Source organism: Engystomops pustulosus, chromosome 7, assembly GCF_040894005.1.
Source record: "Engystomops pustulosus chromosome 7, aEngPut4.maternal, whole genome shotgun sequence".
Lineage (NCBI taxonomy): Eukaryota > Metazoa > Chordata > Amphibia > Anura > Leptodactylidae > Engystomops > Engystomops pustulosus.
The window spans coordinates 181,763,429-181,782,776 of NC_092417.1; the positions used below are offsets into that span (position 1 = coordinate 181,763,429).

General features: G+C 47.5%; 1 protein-coding gene across 1 annotated transcript in view; it reads right to left on the reverse strand.

The window, feature by feature from the left end:
• Positions 1–1,445, reverse strand: part of LOC140070299 (vomeronasal type-2 receptor 26-like) — a 46,879-nt gene extending 45,434 nt beyond the window's left edge. Inside the window, exon 1 of the mRNA XM_072116650.1 lies at positions 1,312–1,445. Within this exon, the coding sequence (XP_071972751.1) occupies positions 1,312–1,445 (134 nt within the window). The remainder of the gene's footprint in view (positions 1–1,311) is intronic.
• Between the last annotated feature and the right edge of the window lie 17,903 nt (positions 1,446–19,348).

The following is a 19,348-nucleotide window of genomic DNA, read 5'->3' on the forward strand; positions in this document are numbered from 1 at the left end:
TTGCAGCTGCACCACAATCCGATCATGTGTGACACAATCCCCAGATAAATACCTGTCACAGTGGTGCAAATCCCCAAAATGTCTAAAATCCGACAAAAGTGCTATCGGTGGACCCTTAGTAAATGAGCCCCAATGTATTTTCTCGAATTCCTCCTTTTATGTGAAATATCTTTCCTTAACCTCCAAAGTCTTGTTATTTTTCAATGCACCCACGATATCTTACCTTATCTCCCTTTGTCTTTAACTTGCTATATCTCCGGGAGGTAATAGTAAAACAACCCTGATGCCATCTAAAATATTAGATTAGTTCTATACATCTGGAGATAGAGGCGTGTGAGGTGACCTCCCCCTGCAGCCTCTAAAGTGGACGCATAACAGGCAAAATCTGACTCTTCTCGGCTCATGGTCACATGACCTTGGAGAAGACTTTTAATAGGTAACATGTGAGATTTCACAGAATAATGAGGATTCTAGAATTGACATTTCTTCTCTGACCTGATCGGGCTGGTGGTTTAATAGGGTAACATTTGGTGACAGGTTCCCTTAAGAGACAGACACCTATTATTTACCTACAGAAACTGTATTGTAGAGCTCCATGCCAACTAGCTATTCATTTTTGAGATTGTAGAGTGCGGTCAAGCTTCAAAAGCAACGCAATAGCTGCCAACAAAACGATTGCAGAATATTGGAAAAGTCCCACTGCTCCCCAATATATAAATTATAAATATGGAAAAATAATAAATAATTTTCTTCTTCTGTTGTGTCGCAATTCTCTTTCTCGGTGCAGGTTACATTTGATCTGTCGGCCTCTAGATCACGGCTGAAGTAAAAGCAACTTTTATAAATCTGAAGTTATACCTTTCTACAGGAGTCTACAGGAAATACAAGTAAGTGTAAAGGGAATACACATGAGCATCTCGATGGCCTCGGGCTGTGGCCGTACCGGCAGGTGCACCCCATTACTTACCCTCCGGCACATATAGAGAACCTCATATATTTGTTACATGATACAATCACCACTGACACAATTATTTCCTGCATTAGTAATATTAGTGGTGTACGGTGGCCTTGGAGAGGTTGGGATCCATGAGAAAATAGTTGTTGGGTTCTCCTACACCTCGCGGTAATTTACCTCCACATGGACGGATTATGTATAAGCCCCAGATGTTTATGCTGGAAGAAGACTGAATACAGTAATGCTATACATATTACTATTCTATGTTGTCTATTCTAGAAATCCAGCCCCCCCCCCCTGACACCCTGGGCCCCATAGTTACACCCTTGAATGTTGTATTACGCCCTTGCACTTACTAGGAACACAACATGGCTTCCAGGACATTACTACCCACAGACTTTGCATTTAATTGGCGGTTGACACTGACGACTCCTCCGATCATGATGTCCCCATCCTGTACATACTCATACTCTTGGAGTATTTGCTGCATCTTTAGCCTACAGGCCGGAGGTGCAGTGTGACATGAGCATATACACAGAATCACACACAGGAATAAAACACCTTGCAGAGTTTTCAGTGGAAGAAAAGAAAACAGAAACGTAAGAAATGATGAAAGGAATAAAATACATCGTGTGATAAGGAGGGATAATACCGGGCTCCCAGCATTCAGTAATGTAGCAACGAACAGCAACGTCTGCAGCATCTCATGTGACACTGAAGCCGCAGAAAATCCTCTCATATTTTATAGAAGGAGCTGAGACTGTAACACAATGTGCACTAAACTTACACTCAGGCCTCACGTCTCCTGGTAGTAGATTTATTCTTCGCTTAGTTAAAAGTAGATTATAGAAATATAGATAAGAAGAAGAAGGATTTCATTAACACTTGCAGAGACATGAATGCAGTATATGGATAAGAGTATGTTTCTTATAGGTGTTGTGCAGGACGGAGAAAAAATTATGCATACGGCTGGGTGGGAGGGGCTAGAAAAACATCTTTTGCTTTCTTACTCCAGTGGCCCCGCCCTACTCTGCCAGGGAAACACTAACGGCCTCTGTTAACAAAGACTTGGCAGTGTAGGGTGGGACCACAAGTGAACTGGGGCACCGGCGGAGGAAAGTATAACATGTTCATTGTGTTCTGCCCTAATTCACCCCTCCTTTTCTTAACTAAATTCCTCCACACCTCTCCTTTTGATTTTTCTTTAGGGCTCAGATGGTTCAGCTAGTGGTGCTGAATAGATGTTGTCTCCAATTAAATTCCTCCCATGCTGTGCTGTTTTCTGTCTTTCTCTGGACTATCAATCTAATACACAACCTCCAAACTTTTAAACATGCTCTTAAAACTCCTCTTTTTACCACGCCTTTCGCACTCACTAACTGCAACTGGGGAGTAGAGGTTCAGATGAAGGTTGAGAATAATCTAACATCTCTGACAGATCAAAGAACATGGTTTGGGCAATAGACCCAGATGAGAGAAGAGAGATAGGGAGGTGCAGCATTGTGCAGAGCTTTGTGGATGAGGGTAATTATTTTAAACTGTATTCAGAAGGAGACAGGCAATCAGTGCAGTGACTGGCACAAACAGTAGGCATGTGTGTAGCGTTTGGTCTGGAAGACAAGCCTGGCTATTGCATCAAGGATAGATGGAGAGGAGAGAGTTTGGAGGAGAGAGATCAGAGATTGGAGAACAGTCAGTCGAAGACCAGTCAGTAGGGAGTTACAGTAGTCCAGGCAAGAGTGAATAAGAGCTACAGTAGCATTTTGAAGGTTTCAATTGTAAGAAATATCTGCATTCTAGAGATGTAAGTGGCAACAGCGAGCAAGAGATTGAATATATGGTGCAAAGGAGAGGTTGGTGTCCAGCACAACCCCAAGACAGCGGGCCTGCTGACTGAGTATTATCGTAATCCCACAGACAGAGATGGAGAGGTCAGAGTACACTGGGTTAAAAGATGGTGGAAAGACAAGAAGTTCAGCCTTAGACTAAGTTTCAAAGAGAGGACTTGATGTTAGAGACAGCAGAGAGACAGTCACTAGTGTCCTGGGGTAAGGCAGGGGTGATGTAACGTGCAGAAGTGTACAGCTGGGTATCATCAGCAACGATCAGCAAAGATGTCCAATGGGGGCAGTATAGAAGGTAAAGAGGAGAACACCTAGGACTGAGCCTTGAGGAAACCTGAGGAAACAGTAAGAGGAAGAGTACCAGGGAGATCCAGAAAAAGAGACACTGAAAGTGCGGTCAGAGAGATAGGAAGAAAACCACAAGAGTGCAGTGTCCTTTAGGTCAATGAAGCAAAGTATCCTGAGGAGGAACTGGTGGTCCACAGAATCAAACACTACTGACTAATCCAGAAGAATGAGGAGAGGATAATAACCTTTGGATTTAGCAGTGAGGAGATCATTGGAGACTTTAGAAAGTGGTTGCAGATGTAAGTCAGGTGAGAAGTGACTGCTGGGGAGAGTGACTCTATAAGTCGTGAGGGGATGTTGTAGGTACATAGGTAGGTAGCTCGGATGCAAGTAGTGGGATGAGCAGAGTTAAAGACCATGGACACTTCATCCTCGTTGACTGGCTCAAAAGAAGAGAGTGATGAAGGGATGAAGGGATGAAGGGAGAAGGGATGAAAGGGGATTCATGGAGTTAGATTGAGAAATTATTTCCTGGCAAATACAGTTGATTTTCTTTAAAGTAATTGGCCAGATCTTCAGCCTGTGACAGGAGGCTGCACCTTTGGTGTTAATAAGGAGTGCGGTTGAGGAACTGGTAGGGTGAGCTAGAAGGACAGTATACTAAAGCCTCAAAAAGGAAGAATGGGTGGGAATGCTTGAGGGTGTAGACTTCAAAAGAAAGGAAAGTGAGAGAGAGTACAGGAGCAATGACCTAGAAAGATCACAGTGGCCTCCCTGCCTATTCTCAGGTCTGGAGGAGTGAGAGAATTTCAAACCTTTATAGTACGGTGCAACGGGGGAGGCAGAGTCACCCTGCTCTATCAAAGTATCAGTGATGTCCAGCAGGTCGAGAGACTTAGATAGAAACATGTTGTGAATGTACTCAAGATTATAATTTACACTGATTGGGCACATTTGAATGAAGCTATAGGAGGGAGGGAGATAAAAGAAGGGATGCACTGGATATTGATTTGGTGGAAATTTGGAGTTGACAGAAAGAGGACAAGGGTTAGGAGAGATATTCTCTGCCATAAGTAGGAGGAGGATTAGAAGAGAAAGGAGATGGTTAACTGTTTTATGAGAGGGTAATTTCTGCTTCACAGCAGACTCAGATAGAATATGGGGGTCAGATAAAGTATAGAGTACATGGGAGGTGTATGAAGATGAAGAAAGAATAGAAGAGATTATGTGGATGGTGGTCACTGAGGAAATTAGTAGATGGAAGGAGAGAAGAAAAACAGATAACATAAGTGTGATGACATGAAAGAGGTTGACAAAAAAGCTTGATAGTGAGAATGGGGATTTATTGGTATTTGTAGGTTTACCTTTCTCTTGCCCTTTCTTATTGTTGTTTCTATTATTGCTATTATCGTAATATGGCTTGACACTCGTGTGTAAGGCACTCAGGCAATAGGCAGCCATATGCTTGGCAATCTAGGGAAATCTACCTATAAGGAAAGGGGCAAGGCCAATCTCAGATTGTAAAACAATTAACTCAACTGCAGGACACATGGGAGAAAGTTTCGGCAAGAGGGATCAGTTAATTAAAGAAGATCAAAAGGGATTGTAAACTTTAGTAAGAAGAATTAGATTAAAACATATACTGGCTAAGTAGAGATGGACAGATGATTTGAAGGGTTCAAGCAGTAGAAAAACACAGACATTACAGCAAGCAGGCAAAACCAGGTTGCGTGGGATCCATACTTTAATAAATTTTAGGATGTCCACTCTTGTTGTTGGTGATGACACTTGGCTGGACAGTGCAGTGGCAGACCACCAACCTTCAAGCCTAGTGTGGTCTGCCCTGGCACTTGTTCCTCCTCTTCTTCCTTGTGTGTCATTACTTCCTCCATCATAGTCTGAAGAACTTTTGTAAGCAGGTAAAAAATGGGGATGGTAGAGCTGACAATGGCGTCATTGGTGCTAATTAGAGATGAGCGAACACACTCGTCCGATCTTGATGCTCGTTCGAGCATTAGCGTACTTGAAACTGCGCGTTGCTCGGACGAGTATTTCGCCAGCTCCAGAAAATGGCATCTCCCGCCGTTTTGCTTTTTGGCGGCCAGAAACAGAGCCAATCACAAGCCAGGAGACTGTGCACTCAACCCAGCATGACGTGGTACCCTTACACGTCGATAGCAGTGGTTGGCTGGCCTGATCAGGTGACCCTGATGTCTGGATGCCGCTAGGGAGAGAGCTGCTGCTGGTCAGGGAAAGCGTTAGGGTGTTCTATTAGCTTATTGTTAGGCAGGAGTGAGTCTACAAGAGCCCAACAGCCCTTGTTAGGGCTACAAAAGCGTTATATATTTTATTTTTTTTTTGTTTGCTTGTGGCTGGGCTTGCTGGCATTAGTAGTGCAGCTATTACCATATTGTGAGGAATTTGCAGGGAGACTTGCGACCGTTGTGTTTAGCGCTTAGTGACACACATATCCACCTCAAACACCGAAGTGGGACAATTGATTAGGGGTTTGATTTGAATTAGGCAGAGTCTGCTGATTTATTTTTTTTTATGTTTATTTTTTATAACAACGTCAGCTGGCATAGCAGTGTGCTTTTACGTGTAGGCTAGAAAAGAGCCATAGCATTAGGATAGCATCGTTTTGTTTAAAAAAAAAAAAAAAAAATGTACAGTTTAAACTTTAATTTTGAAAATGTTGAACCCGAGGGCTAGGGGTAGAGGACGAGGGCGTGGACGTGGGCGACCAACTACTGCAGGGGTCAGAGGCCGTGGTCCTGGCCGGGGTGAGACACCACCTGCTAATGAGGGAGCAGGGGAACGCCGCAGAGCTACACTCCCTAGGTTCATGTCTCAAGTTACTGGGATTCGTAGTAGAGCACTGTTGAGGCCAGAACAGTGCGAACAGGTGATGTCGTGGATTGCGGACAATGCTTCAACTAATTTGTCCACCAGTCAGTCTTCCACGCAGTCCACCCATGTTACCCAAGTGAGCACTCCTCCAGCTCCTCCACCTCAACCTCCTTCCCCCCAGTCTGCCCCCTCCCAGCAAAATTTGGCAATTGAACCGGCATACTCTGAGGAACTATTTCTGGACCCTTCCCAGAGTCACAAACCACTGGTCCGGTTGCTGCTGAGCTCTTTTCCGATGCCCAGGTTTTCCACCGGTCGCAGTCTGTGGGTGATGATGACATTGTTGACGTAGTGGAAGAAGTTTGTAAAGAGGTGTCGGACGATGAGCAGACACGGTTGTCAGACAGTGGTGAAGTTGTTGTCAGGGCAGGAAGTCCAAGGGGGGAGCAGACTGAGGGATCGGAGGATGATGAGGTGACAGACACAAGCTGGGTTGATAGGCCGGGTGAACACAGTGCTTCTGAGACGGAGGCGAGTCCTCGACGAGAACAGGTTGGAAGAGGCAGTGGTGGGGCCAGACGGAGAGGCAGGGCCAGAGCTGGTGCATCAGCGCCAAATGTTTCCCGTAGTCAAGCTCCCGTGGCGAGGGCTAGATTTTCAGAAGTCTGGAGGTTCTTTAAAGAAGCACCGGATGACCAACGGACTGAGGTGTGCAACCTGTGCCAAACCAGGATCAGCAGGGGTTCCACCACTACTAGCTTAACTACCACCAGTATGCGCAGGCATATGAATGCTAAACACCCCACTCAATGGCACCAAACCCGTTCACCTCCGGCCGGGCACACCACTGCTCCTTCCCCTGTGTCATCTGCTAGTCAGCCTCTTGCCCAGGACCCCGGCCCAAACACCTGCCGTGCGAAAACCCCATCTTCGCCTCCACGATCCTCCACAGCATCCACCAGCGTTCAGCTCTCCATACCCAAGACGCTGGAGCGCAAAAGGAAGTATAGTGCAACCCACCCACACGCCCAAGCCCTCAACGTCCACATCTCCAAACTGCTTAGCCTGGAGATGCTGCCCTATAGGCTGGTAGAGACCGAGGCCTTTCGAAACCTCATGGCGGTGGCCACCCCTCGGTATTCGGTCCCCAGCCGTCCCACTACATTTCCGATGTGCCGTCCCAGCCCTGCACCAGCACGTGTCAGACAACATCATCCGTGCCCTGACCAACACCGTTTCTGACAAGGTCCACCTGACCACGGACACGTGGACGAGTGCTGCCGGGCAGGGCCACTATGTATCGCTGACGGCACATTGGGTTAACTTGGTGGAGGCTGGGACCGAGTCTGACCCTGGGGCTGCTCATATACTGCCAACGCCGAGCATTGCGGGACCTACCTCGGTCCAGGTCTTAAAGGCCTACTATGCTTCCTCCTCATCCCACCCCTCCTCCGGCTCCTTTTCAGAATTACCATCCGTGGGCATGGCGCCATCAGTCGGTAACTCTGGGCACAGCAGCAGTGCCGTCGCTAAGCGACAGCAGGCGGTGCTCAAACTGCTGAGCCTAGGCGATAAAAGGCATAACACCCAAGAGCTATTACAGGGCATCACGGCGCAGACTGATCTGTGGCTGGCACCGATGAACCTGAAGCCAGGCATGGTTGTGTGTGACAACGGCCGTAACCTGGAGGCGGCTCTGCAACTCGGCAGACTGACACATGTGCCATGCCTGGCCCATGTGTTAAATCTGATAGCTCAGCGGTTCCTCAAGACATACCCCAATCTGTCTGATTTGCTCACGAAGGTGCGCCGCATCTATGCACATTTCAGAAAGTCCAGCACAAATGCTGCCACTCTCAGGGCAGCGCAGCGGCTCCTCCAACTGCACGCTCACCGACTGTTGTGCGACGTGCCCACGAGGTGGAATTCAACATTAACCATGTTATCCAGAGTTTACCAGCAGCGCAGAGCGATTGTAGACTGCCAGATGTCAACTTACACCAGAACTGGTAGTCAGGTCAGTCAGCTTCCTCAAGTCTACAATGAGGAGTGGACATGGATGTCTGATATCTGTCGGGTGCTGAGTAACTTTGAGGAGTCAACACAGATGGTCAGTGGTGATGCCGCCATCATCAGCCTCACCATCCCGCTGCTTGGCCTGTTGAAAAACTCTCTGGTCAGCATGAAGTCAGAAGCTTTGCGCTCGTCACAAGAGACAGGGGAAGAAGATTCCCTTGTTGATAGCTAAAGCACCCTCAGGTCTGTTTCTCAGCGCATATCGGTGGAGGTGGAGGAGGAAGAGGATGAGAATGTTGGCGAGACAGAAGAGGGGACCATTGTTCAGTCCTTCACTGTTCAGTGTGTATGGGCAGAAGAAGAGGAGTTGGAGGAGGAGGAAATGGAGAGTCAGGCCTGTGAGGGGAGTGAATTCTTGCGCGTTGGTACTCTGGCGCATATGGCAGATTTCATGCTAGGCTGCCTATCCCGTGACACTCGCGTTCAAAGAATTTATTCCAGCACCGATTACTGGGTATTCACTCTCCTGGACCCACAGTACAAGCAAAATCTTTCCACTCTCATCCCTGGAGAGGAAAGGAGTGTGAGAATGCATGAATACCAGCAGGCCCTGGTGCACAAGCTGAAACAGTATTCCCTTCTGACAGTGCTAGTGGCAGAGGGCGTACCTATGTGGGACAAGTAGCGAGGGAGAGTAGGCGAGCAGACAGCTTGTCCAGCACTGGCAGGGGTACGCTTTACAAGGCCTTTGCCAGTTTTATGTCACCCCAGCAAGACACTGTCACCTGTCCCCAGTCTAGGCAGATTAGGGCTGATCTTTACAGAAAGATGGTGAGCGAGTACGTAACTGACCATACCATCGTCCTAAATGATCACACAGCTCCCTACAACTACTGGGTTTCAAAGCTGGACATGTGGCACGAACTGGCGCTGTACGCCTTGGAGGTTCTTGCCTGCCTTGCCGCTAGCGTGTTGTCCGAGCAGGTTTTCAGTGCAGCTGGTGGCATCATCACCGATAAGCGTACACGCCTGTCGACTGACAGCGCTGACAGGCTGACGCTTATCAAGATGAATAAAGCCTGGATTTCTCAGAATTTCCATTCTCCACCAGGTGAACGAAGCTCAACCTGAATAATTTATGCACTCCTCCTCCTCATTTTCCTCCTTCTCCTCCTCTTTGTACACTAAAGCAGAGGAAACTGGCTATTTTTTGCCAGGGCCAACTGACTCTAGCTATAGTACTCTATGTATTTAATTTTGCTGGAGGGCCACCTACCCGGTCCTCTGTTTTAAACAATTTTTGGGAGTGCCACATACAGGCACTCAATCTATTTAATTTTTCTGGAGGACCACTTACCTGCTCCTCTGGTTTGAAAACTTTTTTGGACTGCCACATACAGGCACTCAATCTATTTAATTTTTCTGGAGGACCACCTACCTGCTCCTCTGGTTTGAAAACTTTTTTGGACTGCCACATACAGGCACTCAATCTATTTAATTTTTCTGGAGGACCATCTAACTGCTCCTCTGGTTTGAAAACTTTTTTGGACTGCCACATACAGGCACTCAATCTATTTATTTTTTTCTGGAGGACAACCTATAGCTCCTCTGGTTTGAAAACTTTTTTGGACTGCCACATACAGGCACTCAATCTATTTAATTTTTCTGGAGGACAACCTACCTGCTCCTCTGGTTTGAAAACTTTTTTGGACTGCCACATACAGGCACTATCCAAATTAAATTGTCTCCATAGCAGCCTTCACCCTGTCGCCACCCTGCTGTGTTATCCACAAAATATACTGGCAAACTTTTATCATTTACCGATATTATTTCAGCGCTTCTTGCGCATCTGTTTACATTCCCCCCACCCGCCATAACTTATAAGAACACTACTACACTTGATCTTATACAAAAGGTTCTTAGTAGTGCTGTTTGGGGAGTAGCCGAGAGACAGGGGGTTGGATAGGCGGAAGCTCGTCTGGCAGCGGAGCCCCAGCTCCATCCCAAGATCCAACTAACATAGTATTAACTGCAGCACCTTTAATCTACTACTAGTGCACTGCCTCCATACATGGTCCCCTTATCAAACGACCTGTGTCAGGCAGAATTTTGGGTTGTTTTTATGGCTTCCACATCAAACTTGTTAACTTTGTCGCCACCCTGCTGTGTTATCCACAAAATATACTGGCAAACTTTTATCATTTACCAATATTATTTCAGCGCTTCTTGCGCATCTGTTTACATTCCCCTCACCCGCCATAACCCAAACTTATAAGAACACTACTACACTTGATCTTATACAAAAGGTTCTTTGAGGTGCTGTTTGGGGAGTAGCCTAGAGACAGGGGCTTGGACAGGCAAAAGCTCGCCTGGCAGCGGACCGCCAGCTCCATCCCAAGATCCAACTAACATAGTTTTAACTGCAGCACCTTTAATCTACTACTACTACCTTTCTGCCTCCATACATCGTCCCCTTATCAAATGAGCTGTGTCAGGCTGTGGTCGCCGCCATGCTGGAGACCTGAAGTTGCAATCATAGCAGCGCAATATGGATGCCCCATACTGTCGCTCTTAATCATGGAACCATTTCCGAAAAACAATTAAAAATAGAACCACTATGCTATTCTATTATTCCTAGGTGAAATTTTCAAACGACCCCGCCTGCTTTTAAAATTATAATTTTTTCAAAGTAAACGCTTCTGGCCCCCAGGCCCATTTTGGGTGGAGAGGAGCCGAGAGACAGGGGCTTGGACAGGCGAAAGCTCGCCTGGCAGCGGACCGCCAGCTCCATCCCAAGATTAGGGAGCCTCAGAGGCATCCATGCATGCTGCCCCTGCTGTTTCCTGTCCATTTCACCTCCACGATCCTCCACAGCGTCCACCAATGTCTCCATGTGCAACTTTCAACTGTCTATACCCCAGACGCTGGAGCACGAGAGGATATGCAGCACATCATCCCCTTATCAAACGAGCTGTGTCAGGCAGAATTTTCAGGTGTTTCACCAGATACATAGTGGAACTCGGACCATCTGTCGCCGCCATGCTGGAGACCTGAAGTTTCAATCATAGAAGCAATATGGATGCCCCAGTAGTCACTCTTAATCATGGAAGTCGTCTCCATGGCTGCCTCCACATGTCGTCCCCTTATCAAACGAGCTGTGTCAGGCGCATTTTTCGGGTGTTTCATCAGATACGCTATGGAACTTGGTCACTATGTCGCCACCATGCTGTGTTATCGACTAAATATACCGTCAACCTTTTGTTGACAGAGGAAATCATTTCAGCGCTTCTTGCTCACCTCCTTTGGTTCCTCTCTGCCACCCATTGGTTTGAAGCCTGAGTCCATTTAGGGTATGTCGCCATGCCACTCTCTAGCCTGCCGCTGCTGCCGCTGCCTCTGCATACCGTCCCCTATAGTGTCAGGGTCAATTATTGGATGTTTTAGATGCTATCTAGCCTCATTCTGTCACTCTGTCATGGCCATGCTGTTGCCCATAATTTTGGCATAATGGTGCGTTTAAGCAGCCTCAGAGGCATCCATGCATGCTGCCCGTGCTGTTTCCTGTCCATTTCCGTGGTGTTTCCAACATCTTCTGAGGTTTCCAGGTGTTTGGCCAAGCTTCCCTGTATAGAGCCTTGGTCCCCTTGAAAAATGTTTGTGTCTTCCATGTACTTCAATGGGGCTCGTTATTCGAGACGAGCACTCGAGCATCGGGAAAAGTTTGTCTCGAATAACGAGCACCCGAGCATTTTAGTGCTCGCTCATCTCTAGTGATAAATCCTCTTTAAATGGAGGGAATGTTGTGGAAAGTGTTAAATCTACTATATGTTTTATATTATATCTTGTATGGTAATAATTTGAGGTATGTACAGGGGCATAATGTAAGTAATTCCCAGAGATATGCATCATTGCCACATTGAAACAAACCTCCCCCAAGTTCTCAAATTCTTTACATCTGTTTCTAAAACTTTGCTCTTCCCTGTTAAAAAGACCAGTTTGGGACATGTTTTTCCCACCTTAGAGAATGTCTATATACATTGTATACTCAGGTAACATGATGGAAATCCCGATAAGACACAATCTCTCTTCTTCTTTTTGTACAATAATAAAGACAAGATGTCTCCTATAACTGTAAATATTCAGATGAAGTCACGGTCCTTTATTGATAAAGAATAGAGATGAGCGAACATGCTCGTCCGAGCTTGATGCTCGGTCGAGCATTAGCGTACTCGAAACTGCTCGTTGCTCGGACGAATACTTCGGCCGCACGAGAAAATGGCAGCTCCCGCCGTTTTGCTTTTTGGCGGCCAGAAACAGAGCCAATCACAAGCCAGGAGACTCTGCACTCCACCCAGCATGACGTGGTACCCTTACACGTCGATAGCAGTGGTTAGCTGGCCAGATCAGGTGACCCTGGGATAGACTAGCCGCTGCCCGCGCTGCTCGGATCATTCTGTGTCTGGATGCCGCTAGGGAGAGAGCTGCTGCTGGTCAGGGAAAGCGTTAGGGTGTTCTATTAGCTTACTGTTAGGCAGGAGTGATTCTCCAAGAACCCAACAGCCCTTCTTAGGGCTACAATAACGTTGTACTTTTTTTTTTTTATTTGCAGCTAGTACCATATTGTGAGGAATTTGCAGGGGGACTTGCTACCGTTGTGTTTAGCTCTTAGTGACACACATATCCACCTCAAACACCAAAGTGGGAAAATTTATTAGGGGTTTGATTTCAATTAGGCACAGTCTGCCATTTACTTTTTATTTTACGTTTATTTTTTTAATAACTCAGTGTCATCTCATCTGGCATAGTAGTGTGCTTTCATACTTGGCTAGAAAATAGCCATAGGAGAATCCAAACAGCTTACTTACGCCTACAGTAGCGTTATATATATTTGATTTCTGGTTGATCTGCTGGTGGCTGTACTTCCTGCAGTGCATCTACTAGCAAATTGTGAGCAATTTGTAGTGAGACTTGCGACCGCTGTGTTTTGCGCTTAGTGACGCACATATCCATTGCAAAGACCGAAGTGGGAAAATTTAGTAGGGGTTGGATTTCAATTAGGCACAGTCTGCCATTTTTCCTTTTTTATTTTACGTTTATTTTGTTTCATAACTCTGCGTCATCTCATCTGGCATAGTAGTGTGCTTTCATACTTGGCTAGAAAATAGCCATAGGAGAATCTAAACGGCTTACTTACGCCTACAGTAGCGTTATATATATTTGATTTCTGGTTGATCTGCTGGTGGCTGTACTTGCTGCAGTGCATCTACTAGCAAATTGTGAGCAATTTGTAGTGAGACTTGCGACCGCTGTGTTTTGCGCTTAGTGACGCACATATCCATTGCAAAGACCGAAGTGGGAAAATTTAGTAGGGGTTGGATTTCAATTAGGCACAGTCTGCCATTTTTCCTTTTTTATTTTACGTTTATTTTGTTTCATAACTCTGCGTCATCTCATCTGGCATAGTAGTGTGCTTTCATACTTAGCTAGAAAATAGCCATAGGAGAATCTAAACGGCTTACTTACGCCTACAGTAGCGTTATATATATTTGATTTCTGGTTGATCTGCTGGTGGCTGTACTTGCTGCAGTGCATCTACTAGCCAATTGTGAGCAATTTGTAGTGAGACTTGCGACCGCTGTGTTTTGCGCTTAGTGACGCACATATCCATTGCAAAGACCGAAGTGGGAAAATTTAGTAGGGGTTGGATTTCAATTAGGCACAGTCTGCCATTTTTCCTTTTTTATTTTACGTTTATTTTGTTTCATAACTCTGCGTCATCTCATCTGACATAGTAGTGTGCTTTCATACTTGGCTAGAAAATAGCCATAGGAGAATCTAAACGGCTTACTTACGCCTACAGTAGCGTTATATATATTTGATTTCTGGTTGATCTGCTGGTGGCTGTACTTGCTGCAGTGCATCTACTAGCCAATTGTGAGCAATTTGTAGTGAGACTTGCGACCGCTGTGTTTTGCGCTTAGTGACGCACATATCCATTGCAAAGACCGAAGTGGGAAAATTTAGTAGGGGTTGGATTTCAATTAGGCACAGTCTGCCATTTTTCCTTTTTTATTTTACGTTTATTTTGTTTCATAACTCTGCGTCATCTCATCTGGCATAGTAGTGTGCTTTCATACTTGGCTAGAAAATAGCCATAGCAATAGGATAGCATCGTTTGGTTTTAAAAACTCAAAAACACAAAAAAAAACAAAAAACACAAAAAAAAGTTAAAAAAAAATTAAAGTTATAACTCTCATTTTAAAAATGTTTAACCCGAGGGCTAGGGGTAGAGGACGAGGGCGGGGACGTGGGCGTCCAACTACTGCAGGGGTCAGAGGCCGTGGTCCTGGCCGGGGTGAGACACCACCTGCTTATGAGGGAGCAGGGGAACGCCGCAGAGCTACACTCCCTAGGTTCATGTCTGAAGTTACTGGGACTCGTGGTAGAGCACTGTTGAGGCCAGAACAGTGCGAACAGGTGATGTCGTGGATTGCTGACAATGCTTCGAGCAATTTGTCCACCAGTCAGTCTTCCACGCAGTCCACCCATGTCACCGAAATCGCCACTCCTCCAGCTCCTGCACCTCAGCCTCCTCCCCCCCAGTCTGCCCCCTCCCAGGAAAATTTGGCATTTGAACCGGCATACTCTGAGGAACTGTTTTCTGGACCCTTCCCACAGTCACAAACCACTTGTCCGGTTGCTGCTGAGCAATTTTCCGATGCCCAGGTTTTCCACCAGTCACAGTCTGTGGGTGATGATGACCTTCTTGACGTAGTGGAAGTGTGTAAAGAGGTGTCCGACGATGAGGAGACACGGTTGTCAGACAGTGGGGAAGTTGTTGTCAGGGCAGGAAGTCCGAGGGGGGAGCAGACTGAGGGATCGGAGGATGATGAGGTGACAGACCCAAGCTGGGTTGAGAGGCCGGGTGAACACAGTGCTTCTGAGACGGAGGAGAGTCCTCGACCAGAACAGGTTGGAAGAGGCAGTGGTGGGGCCAGACGGAGAGGCAGGGCCAGAGCTGGTGCATCAGCGCCAAATGTGTCAACTAGTGAAGCTCCCGTGGCGAGGGCTCTTGCGGCGAGGGCTAGATCTTCAGAAGTCTGGAGGTTCTTTAAGGAAACACCGGATGACCGACGGACTGTGGTGTGCAACATTTGCCAAACCAGGCTCAGCAGGGGTTCCACCACTACTAGCTTAACTACCACCAGTATGCGCAGGCATATGAATGCTAAACACCCCACTCAGTGGCAACAAGCCCGTTCACCTCCGGCCGTGCACACCACTGCTCCTTCCCCTGTGTCAGCTGATAGTCAGCCCCCTGCCAAGGACCCTGCCACAAAAACCCCATCGTCGCCTCCACGATCCTCCACAGCATCCACCAGCATTCAGCTCTCCATACCCCAGACGCTGGAGCGGAAACGCAAATATAGTGCAACCCACCCGCACGCCCAAGCCCTTAATGTGCACATCTCCAGATTGCTTAGCCTGGAGATGCTGCCCTATAGGCTAGTAGAGACCGAGGCCTTTCGCAACCTCATGGCGGCGGCCGCCCCTCGGTATTCGGTCCCCAGCCGCCACTACTTTTCCCGATGTGCCGTCCCAGCCCTGCACCAGCACGTGTCAGACAACATCATCCGTGCCCTGACCAACGCCGTTTCTGACAAGGTCCACCTGACCACGGACACGTGGACGAGTGCTGCCGGGCAGGGCCACTATGTATCGCTGACGGCACATTGGGTTAACTTGGTGGAGGCTGACCCTGCGGCTGGTCATATACTGCCGACGCCGAGGATTGCGGGGCCTACCTCGGTCCAGGTGTTTCAGGCCTACTATGCCTCCTCCTCCTCCCACCCCTCCTCCACCTCCTCCTCCGAACTACCATCCGTGGGCACGGCGCCATCAGTCGGTAGCTCTAGGCACAGCAGCAGTGCCGTCGCTGAGCGACAGCAGGCGGTGCTCAAACTGCTGAGCCTAGGCGATAAAAGGCACACCGCCCAAGAGCTATTACAGGGCATCACGGCGCAGACTGATCTGTGGCTGGCACCGCTGAACCTGAAGCCAGGCATGGTTGTGTGTGACAACGGCCGTAACCTGGTGGCGGCTCTGCAACTCGGCAGACTGACACATGTGCCATGCCTGGCCCATGTGTTAAATCTGATAGTTCAGCGTTTCCTCAAGACATACCCCAATCTGTCTGATTTGCTCACGAAGGTGCGCCGCATCTGTGCGCATTTCAGGAAGTCCAGCACAGATGCTGCCACTCTCAGGGCAGCGCAGCGCCGCCTCCAACTGCCCACTCACCGACTGTTGTGCGACGTGCCCACGAGGTGGAATTCAACACTGACCATGTTATCCAGAGTTTACCAGCAGCGCCGAGCGATTGTAGACTGCCAGATGTCAACTTCCACCAGAACTGGTAGTCAGGTCAGTCAGCTTCCTCAAGTCTACAATGAGGAGTGGACGTGGATGTCTGATATCTGTCAGGTGCTGAGTAACTTCGAGGAGTCAACACAGATGGTCAGTGGCGATGCCGCCATCATCAGCCTCACCATCCCGCTGCTTGGCCTGTTGAAAAACTCTCCGATCAGCATGAAGTCGGAAGCTTTGCGCTCGTCACAAGAGACGGGGGAAGAAGATTCCCTTGTTGATAGCCAAAGCACCCTCAGGTCTGTTTCTAAGCGCATATCGGAGGAGGTGGAGGTGGAGGAGGATGAGGAGGAAGAGGAGGAGAATGTTGGCGAGACACAAGAGGGGACCATTGTTGAGTCCTTCACTGTTCAGCGTGTATGGGCAGAAGAAGAGGAGTTGGAGGAGTTGGAGGAGGAGGAAATGGACAGTCAGGCCAGTGAGGGGAGTGAATTCTTACGCGTTGGTACTCTGGCGCATATGGCAGATTTCATGCTAGGCTGCCTATCCCGTGACCCTCGCGTTCAAAGAATTTATTCCAGCACCGATTACTGGGTGTTCACTCTCCTGGACCCACGGTACAAGCAAAATCTTTCCACTCTCATCCCTGCAGGGGAAAGGAGTGTGAGAATGCATGAATACCAGCAGGCCCTGGTGCACAAGCTGAAACAGTATTTCCCTTCTGACAGCGCTAGCGGCAGAGTGCGTAGTTCAGCGGGACAAGTAGCGAGGGAGAGTAGGCGAGCAGGCAGCTTGTCCAGCACTGGCAAGGGTACGCTTTACAAGGCTTTTGCCAGCTTTATGTCACCCCAGCAAGACACTGTCACCTGTCCCCAGTCTCGGCAGAGTAGGGCTGATCTTTACAGAAAGATGGTGAGGGAGTACGTAGCTGACCATACCATCGTCCTAAATGATCACACAGCTCCCTACAACTACTGGGTTTCAAAGCTGGACATGTGGCACGAACTGGCGCTGTACGCCTTGGAGGTTCTTGCCTGCCCTGCCGCTAGCGTCTTGTCCGAGCGGGTTTTCAGTGCAGCTGGTGGCATCATCACCGATAAGCGTACATGCCTGTCGACTGACAGCGCTGACAGGCTGACGCTTATTAAGATGAATAAAGCCTGGATTTCTCATAATTTCCAATCTCCACCAGGTGAAGGAAGCTCAACCTGAATAATTTATCCACTCCTCCTCCTCCTCATTTTCCTCCTTCTCCTCCTCTTTGTACAGTAAAGCAGAGGAAACTGGCTATTTTTTGACAGGGCCCACTGGCTCTAGCTATAGTACTTTATGCATTTAATTTTTCTGGAGGGCCACCTACCCGGTCCTCTGTTTTAAACAATTTTTGGGAGTGCCACATACAGGCACTCAATCTATTCAATTTTCTGGAGGGCCACCTACCCGGTCCTCTGTTTTAAACAATTTTTGGGAGTGCCACATACAGGCACTCAATCTATTCAATTTTTCTGGAGGGCCACCTACCTGCTCCTCTGGTTTGAAAATTTTTTTGGACTGCCACATACAGGCACTCAATCTATTCCATTTTACTGGAGGGCCACCTACCTGCTCCTCTGGTTTGAAAAATTTTTGGGACTGCCACATACAGGCACTATCCAAATTAAATTGTCTCCATAGCAGCCTCCACACGTTGTCTCCATTGCTACCTCCAAAAGTCGTCCATATAGCTGCCTCCATACATCGTCCCTTTATCAAACGAGGTGTGTCAGGCAGAAATTTGGGTTGTTTTCATGGATTCCACATCAAAGTTGTTAACTTTGTCGCCACCCTGCTGTGTTATCCACAAAATATACTGGCAAACTTTTATCATTTACCAATATTATTTCAGCGCTTCTTGCGCATCTGTTTACATTCCCCTCACCCGGCATATCCTAAACTTATAAGAACGCTACTACACTTGATCTTATACAAAAGGTTCTTAGAAGTGCTGTTTGGGGAGTAGCCTAGAGACAGGGGCTTGGATTGGCGAAAGCTCGCCTGGCAGCGGAGCGCCAGCTCCATGCCAAGATCCAACTAACATAGTTTTAACTGCAGCACCTTTAATCTACTACTAGTTCACTGCCTCCATACATGGTCCCCTTATCAAACGAGCTGTGTCAGGCAGAATTTTGGGTTGTTTTCATGGCTTCCATGTTAACTTTGTCGCCACCCTGCTGTGTAATCCACAAAATATACTGGCAAACTTTTATCATGTACCGATATTATTTGAGCGCTTCTTGCTCACCTCCTTTGGTTCCTCTCTGCCACCCATTGGTTTGAAGCCTGAGTCCATTTAGGGTATGTCGCCATGCCACTCTCTAGCCTGCTGCCGCTGCCTCTGCATGCCGTCCCCTATAGTGTCAGGGTCAATTATTGCATGTTTTAGATGCTATCTAGCTTCATTCTGTCACTCTGTCATGGCCATGCTGTTGCCCATAATTTTGGCATAATGGTGCGATTATGCAGCCTCAGAGGCATCCATGCATGCTGCCCCTGCTGTTTCCTGTCCATTTCCGTGGTGTTTCCATCCTTTTCTGAGGTTCCCAGGTGTTTGGCCAAGCTTCCCTGTGCAGAGCCTTGGTCCCCTTGAAAAATGCTCGAGTCTCCCATTGACTTCAATGGGGTTCGTTATTCGAGACGAGCACTCGAGCATCGGGAAAAGTTCGTCTCGAATAACGAGTACCCGAGCATTTTAGTGCTCGCTCATCTCTAATCCCTACACTCTGGAAACAAGAGAATAATGGAAGAATAAAGTGATGGAAATTTACCGGTTAAAAAAACTCATATCCTGGGCGTAGGGAGATTCTTAGCAATATGGGACAGATGGGTAGATAATCATAAGAAAAGAGATATAGCAAAATGAGCTAAGTGAGGTTGAAAGAGCAGAATGAAGTAAGGTTCAGCCTAATGAAAAATAATAAGTGTATTATGTAAAAGAGGAGAGGAACCCGAATAATGGGAAACCCTAATTTACTCTCATCCCCCCGGATTA